This window comes from Silurus aristotelis (assembly GCF_946808225.1).
Source record: "Silurus aristotelis genome assembly, chromosome: 13".
In the NCBI taxonomy this organism is placed as follows: Eukaryota; Metazoa; Chordata; class Actinopteri; order Siluriformes; family Siluridae; genus Silurus; species Silurus aristotelis.
In genome coordinates, this window is record NC_139586.1 from 22,262,449 (window position 1) to 22,269,948 (window position 7,500).

General features: G+C 41.2%; 1 protein-coding gene across 3 annotated transcripts in view; it reads left to right on the top strand.

Moving 5' to 3' along the window:
- Positions 1-7,500, top strand: part of ephb3b (eph receptor B3b) — a 41,073-nt gene that overhangs the window by 28,203 nt on the left and 5,370 nt on the right. The window contains exons 6-15 of one of the 3 annotated variants that reach the window (XM_083559075.1): positions 564-688; positions 829-991; positions 1,162-1,270; positions 2,051-2,103; positions 2,690-2,824; positions 3,499-3,746; positions 3,955-4,170; positions 4,263-4,412; positions 4,540-4,733; positions 7,450-7,500. The exon at positions 7,450-7,500 is cut by the window's right edge and continues 105 nt beyond it. In XM_083559075.1, the coding sequence (XP_083415201.1) occupies positions 564-688; positions 829-991; positions 1,162-1,270; positions 2,051-2,103; positions 2,690-2,824; positions 3,499-3,746; positions 3,955-4,170; positions 4,263-4,412; positions 4,540-4,733; positions 7,450-7,500 (1,444 nt within the window). The remainder of the gene's footprint in view (positions 1-563; positions 689-828; positions 992-1,161; positions 1,271-2,050; positions 2,104-2,689; positions 2,825-3,498; positions 3,747-3,954; positions 4,171-4,262; positions 4,413-4,539; positions 4,734-7,449) is intronic. The other 2 variants (XM_083559076.1, XM_083559077.1) reach the window with 2 other exon arrangements.

Sequence of the window (7,500 nt, forward strand, 5' to 3'; positions counted from 1 at the left end):
GTGTGTGTGTGTGTGTGTGTGTGTGTGTGTGTGTGTGTGTGTGTGTGTGTGTGTGTGTGTGAGAGAGAGGGGTGTGAACTGAGCTTTCCAGTTTGTCATTTGTGTCTCTTCACATGAGGGATTTTCAAAACCCATTTTCTCCAAGGAAACACACACACACTCACACGTATATACACACACACACACACACACACACACACACACACACACACACACACACTAAGCCGTTGGACTAATCCCGAATGTGTACAGTTTGTGTGTGTGTGTGTGTGTGTGTGTGTGTGTGTGTGTGTGTGTGTGTGTGTGTGTGTGTGTGTGTGTACGTCTGAGTGTGTGTGTGTGTGTATGTGTGCGTGCTGTTTAAAGGGCATGTGTCAGTGTTTAGAATGGATTCCTGCATTGTCATGTTAAATCTAGTGGAATCGTTTAATGATTCTGAATTATTTGAAGCTTTTCACATCTGAACTTAACACATTGGACTAAAATTTTGTTTAGTGGTCAAGTTTTTACATGATGTTCACCTGAATTTATTTTTCATTCATCTTTTTTTTTTTTTCATTTAGCTCCATCTGCAGTTCCCACAGTACACCTAATGGGGGCATCAGCAAGCACCATGAGCCTTTCATGGCTTCCACCCGAAAAACCGAACGGAATCATTTTGGATTATGAAATTAAGTATCATGAGAAGGTGAGGGAATCAAAAAATAGAGGAAAGCTCAAATTTGGGACAAAGCTTTTGTATATAAGTTTTATATAATGATTTTGTTTGTGTGTGTGTGTGTGTGTGTGTGTGTGTGTGTGTGTGTGTGTGTGTGTGTGTGTGTGTAGGACCAAGGAGAAGCGATCTCACACACGATGACAGCTCAGCGCAGCTCAGCACGCATTGAGGGTCTGAAGGCAGCGACGGCGTATGTTGTGCAGGTCCGAGCCAGGACGGTGGCTGGATACGGTCGCTATAGCAACCCAACCCACTTCAGCACCAACCACCAAGGTACACAGCCATATCAGCGATACATCCACATGTTCTACACACACACACACACACACACACACACACACACACACACACACACACACACACACACAGGTACACACTCACAGACAAAATAGTTCTCTCTCTGTCTCCCTGTCTGTCTCCTCACTTGTCTGTCTCTATCTTAGCGGACCCTGAGAAGTCTATACAGGAACAGCTCCCTCTGATTGTGGGTTCTGCAACAGCAGGTCTGGTTTTCATCATTGCCGTGGTTGCCATTGCCATCGTCTGCCTCAAGTAAGTCTTCTTTCGAAGGGCCCTTGGTTTTTCACGGGTGTGGATTTTGGACATACCCAAATACTTTTGTGTGCATGTGTGTGTGAATGTCTCAAGGGAGGCCGGTCAGCTTTGTCATGTTTCCAGGAGTCTGTGCTCTGTCACACATTCGATAGTCCCCAGATGTACACTATCCAGTGTACTTTGAAAGACTTTAGGCCAGAGTAGCTGTTTGATTCTTCGAATTAACAAGTCGCTCACTCGATCGGTGCACAGAACATTCCGTCGCCTAAGTAGTATCTGACAGTCTTTGCACGCTTGCCTGGGATCGTTTGAATTGCAAATGCTATGCAAATGTTCAGTGGGTATTCCTGCCCTGGTTTGACAACAAAGGAATCGCATTAACATATAACTTCAACACACACACCCCTTAAACCCAGCCCAACCTCCCCACTGGGTTCTGTCCCAAACGCTACAGCTTATGTCTATTATATGTGGTGGAATGTCAGCCGGTTCAATGAATAATAAGACAGACAGACATATAAAGAGACAGACAGGCAGACAGAAATGCGGACAGGTTAATAATCACTGATTGCCTTTCTCACAGCAGTGAAGTGTCTTGATCCAATGCTCTGGATTTATATGGTTTATAAAGAACCCCATCATCACACTGTAATCTTTTATCTCACTCTCTCTCTCTCTCTCACACACACAGACACACACACTCTCTCACACACACACACACACACACACACACACACACACACAGACAAACTCACAGATTCTCTGTTCCCTGCACAGGAAACAGAGGAACGGCTCTGAGTCTGAGTACACTGAGAAACTACAGCAATACAGTAAGCATCTATTGATAACCTATAATAATAGCAATAATAATAATTATAATTTAATAATAAAATGTATAATTTTGAAATATATATATATATATATATATATATATATATATATATATATATAAATATATAAATATATATATATATATATATATATATATATATATATATATATATATATATATATATATATATAGTATTAATATTTGTATAATTATTATTAATATAATTTTTTTTAATAATGTATACAGTACTGTACTGTATTAACATTTTTCTTCATTTTCTAATTAATAATTATATTTTTAGTAATAACTTTCATTATTTCAACATAAAACTACCTATAAGTTTTTTGATCTATCGTGCTATCCACGAGAGACCGGGAAAATCAGCCAAACAAATTAGTTATGTGGCAAATGCAATTCCGCGATAAATTTGAACCACGGTAAAGCGGGGGATTACTGTATAATGTTATTATTGATATTATATTTTATATTATTTTATTTATTTCCCATTATATACAGTATTCGAATAATATTAACCTTTTTGGGAGCGATGGACATGTAGTTTATGCTTTTATTTGTCCCTGTTGAATCCCCTATAGTGACCTCCGGAGCGAAAATGTACATTGACCCCTTCACCTACGAGGACCCGAACGAGGCAGTGCGCGAGTTTGCAAAAGAAATAGACGTTTCCTGTGTGAAGATCGAGGAAGTCATCGGCGCAGGTAAGTCATAACCGTCTAACGGCACATTCAAGGCTAAGTCATACATATTGACCGAACCTTTAATGCATAGCCACCTGCTAATATCCGCAGTGTAACAGTTCAGCTGTTAATGACCCTCCCTGATTATATAAACTCTTTATTCCTCTGTCCCTAATTCCATTAAGTCACTGTGATACTTACTGTTCATGACCTGGAGTGTCCCAATTCAGCTTGCAGTGACTTTGCTTCATGCTTTTCTTCACCCACCTGAATTTCACACTTTCTCTCTAGATCATACACATAAACCATCCAGCCGTCCCAGACTCCTGTCCCCTCCGCTCTGTCCGAATTCCTTCAAAGTCTAGTGCACCGCCTTCCCCTTTTCTTTATCCTTTTACCTCTGTTTGCTCTCCTATTTTCAGTTCAGTTTTATTACTCTTCTCATGCTTCCTTCTTATACACGTACGCTCCCTACTTGTGCACTTCCTGCTCCTTTTGTGAAAACGTCCCCACTTGTGCACTACCTGCTCCCTGCTTTTTGCAATTCTTAGTCCCTACTTTTGCACTTCCTGCTCCTAGGTTCCTCATATTTAACCAATGACTCTCCCTGTCCCATCTCTGTCCTCCACTTGTTTCTCTCCCTCTCTCTCTCTCGCTCTCTCTCTATCTCTCTCTCTCTCTCTCTCTCTCTCTAGGGGAGTTTGGCGAAGTGTGTAGGGGTCGTCTGAAGCTCCATGGACGAAGGGAGATAATCGTGGCCATTAAGACGCTAAAGGTGGGCTACACAGACCGCCAGAGACGGGACTTCCTGAGCGAGGCAAGCATCATGGGACAGTTCGACCATCCAAATATCATCCGGCTGGAGGGTGTGGTCACCAAGAGCCGGCCCGTCATGATCCTCACCGAGTTTATGGAAAACGGAGCGCTTGACTCATTTCTGCGGGTAACGCACACTATACACACTGCATGTAGCATGTAGCAGCACCTAGTGTGTCAATCCCCTTTTGTGTCATTTTTATTTCAGCATATATACTTATTTCCCAGCTTCTTTATAGCCGTGTATCTGGCTCTTTCTTCCCCTGTACACTTTTTATCATAAGTCAGTTTGACTCTTTATTGATCTGTCCATCCCCCACCCTTCCTCTCTGCAGCTGAACGATGGTCAGTTTACTGTGATCCAGCTGGTGGGAATGCTGCGCGGAATTGCGAGTGGAATGAAATACCTGTGCGATATGAATTACGTACATCGCGACCTTGCTGCCCGAAACATCCTCGTCAACAGCAACCTGGTGTGTAAAGTGTCTGACTTTGGCCTATCCCGCTTCCTGGAGGATGACCCCAATGACCCTACATACACCAGCTCTCTGGTACACACACATACACATACACACACACACACATCTCAGGTACAATGTCCCGTCCCTGATCACTGTGTAACTATCTTTATATCTATCTAAAGGGAGGGAAAATTCCAATTCGCTGGACGGCTCCGGAAGCGATCGCATACAGGAAGTTCACCTCAGCAAGCGACGTGTGGAGCTACGGGATCGTCATGTGGGAAGTGATGTCATATGGCGAGCGGCCGTATTGGGACATGAGCAACCAAGACGTAAGTTTGCCTCTCTTTTATTCCTTTTAGATTTGGAAGAACACACTTATTCCAGCACAGTCATGTATCCCAGTGTTTCTGAGGAAAGTAACGCCAGTGTTAATGCAATGACTGTCGCCTGGTGCAGGTCATTAATGCAGTGGAACAGGATTATCGTTTGCCCCCACCCATGGACTGTCCCACGGCTCTGCACCAGTTAATGCTGGACTGCTGGGTCAAAGAGAGGAATCTTCGGCCCAAATTCTCCCAGATCGTCAACACGCTCGACAAATTAATCCGCAACGCCGCCAGTCTCAAAGTGGTGGCCAACACACCATGCGGGTAAGAAACGCATCATGCCGTCCTGTGTTCTAATTGGCTAAGAGCATAACATAGTTTAGACTATTGTTTATGTAAGTCACAACAGAAAGTCGCAAAAGAAGAATCTGGTGAAAGAAAAGGCAGAGCGCTAGAGACTTTTTTTTCCCCACATTTGTTGGAATGTACCATTTTAGATAATTGGTGTTAGGGCTGCAAAATTACGGAGAATACATTTTAAAGGGAATAAATGGAAATATATGGGAATTAATGGAATTAATAAATTAAATGATAGCCTTTAACAGGTAATGTAACTGTAGTTCCACACAGAGTAATGTAAAATACAATTTACATTTATGTTTAAAATTTCCTTTTGCAGTCAAACATCATTTTTTAACTCTGTATTAGTTTGCATGCATGTCAGCTTATGACCAAACTATTTCTTTTTGTATATGATACAGTTTTTATACATTTCCACAAACTTCTATTTAATTCCTATACATTCCCATAAATGTTCAATATATTTATATTGGGGACTTATATTTACAAAATTCCCCAAATTAAGTTTCATGGAAAGTTTTTGGAAATTTACCAGAAAATGTCCTGCCTTTTTGCAACACTAATTGCTGTACCCTAAAAGATTGACAAGCTGTTTTTCTATCGGTTAATACTGCCAAAGTGATTCTCAAGACAATTGAATTCAAATTTTAGATGAATAAAACAGTGCTTTTCTATAGCATTTGTTGACTGGTCACATCCATGTCATGTGATTAGTCTTTTAGACTTGAACCTTGATAACCTCCTGATTCTGTCATTGCTCCATCGATTCAAACTAAACACGATTAGCATATAACATTAGGGTATAATTTGTCTCTGTAACAAGCGTGATGTGAAATCATGAGGTCTCATAAAGCAACTGTGTCTCAATGTCACTGAATCGATCTTTTCCCTATAGCACGATGAGGGAAATCAATAGGTACTAGACATTATATGAGGTTCCGCTGCATCTATTTGCTGCAAATTGCTACCTAAGCATTAGCTGCTTTAGCTGTTGTTGCTTTTGCAAAAATATAAATAAAAAAATTGCTGTTTTTGAATTCAATGTTTCCTGTTGGTTATATTTGGCTGCAATATATAAGGAAGTTAGGTTAAAAACAAACGTGATGTCATGTGTTAGCTAAACATGAACAGAGAACTAGTCAGAGTGGTAGTGAGGTATTTAGCTACTATCTGTATATAATGTTAAATATTATATAAAAAAAAGTAATAGCTCAGTACTCAGGTGCTTTTACAGATATAACAGTTTGAGCTGATGAAATGTTTGCATGGTTTATGAGAATTTTATTAAAATAAACACAATATATTGTTTGACTTCATAAATGTTTGCATAATTTCTTAACCAGTTGTCTCTGCTAGTCAGCTAAATTTTGCTTGTTCATGCTAACTATGGAATCTAGACCTAGCGAAGTTTAGGATAAAAATAGATCTTGGTCGACTCTGATGCTCTTGTCACGTCAAATGGCATCATGGTGATGGTATGAGGAGATTAGCGATGAGTACTAAGATAAATAAAGGTAGTGTCATGGTGAGAATGGGTTTTAATTAGCTGCTAACCAGATTGAAATGGTCCTGCAGAGAGGAGACATCCTGCGGAGGGAAAGACAGACAGAGAGAGATAGAGAGAGAAAAAATACCAGTGTGAGGGGTACAGGAGAGCGTTAGAGTGAAAAGTACATGAGAAAATTCGATGACAGTACAAGACAGTGAGGAGTACAGGAGAACATTAGAGGGAGGATTGGAGGAGAACAGTACAATGAGGGTTACGGGAGAACATGTGAATCTCAGGATACCTCAGTATGGTTTAAATGAGGAGCATCAAGAGTTTATTAAAGTAATTCATCTATCTGGTGAATGGGACCTCTGAATGAAGAGTGCAGTAGAACACTAGAATGAGAGTTGGAGAAGAACATTAGAATGTGAATGTATAGGAGAACTTTCAAGTAAAGGTGACAGGAGAACATTCGAGTAAGGGTTACAGGAGAAAATTAGAATGAGGGTTGGAGAAGAAACATTAGAGTAAAGATTACAGGAGAACATTAGAATGATGGTTACAGGAGAACATGTGAATCTCGGGATAATAACCTCAGAGTTTTCAACTGAGGAACATCAAGAGCTTATTAAAGTCATTCCTCCATCCATCTGGTGTTCTCCTGCTGAATGGGACCTCTGTGTCGCCGCTCGTAGCGTTTTTCCTCCTTTGGTTTTTAATTGTTAATTAATTGAATGCCGTCAGGAGCAGACAGGCCTCAGCGGAGCAGAGAGGCAGAACACAGGGAGCTCTTTGCTCTTGGCGTGACCTTACTGCCCTCGTCTTCATCACGCCGCGTTATTAAAAACCCCACCGAGGCCTCGAGCTCCACACACACACGCCCGCCGAGAGCCGTACGAACCTCGGAGCAGAGTGCAGTTTAAACTCAGATTCACCTGTCTCACATATCTCACATCACGCGGTAATGATTTCGCACTGAACAAAACATCAGAACCAGAACACAGTACAACCGGGAAGAATTCCCGAACCAAACGAAAGAATACAGCTAGAACAGGAGAAAAGAAAAGAACAGAACTTGGAGCCCAAAAGAACAGAACCAGAAAACCTGATAATGAGATCACATATTAAGCGAATATGAGGGGATAACTCTGTGTTTGTGTGTGTCTCTCTCTCGGTCTGCCTATGGTGTAGAGCATCTCAGCCTCTGCTGGACCGCAGTGTTCCTGATTACTCCACTTTCAC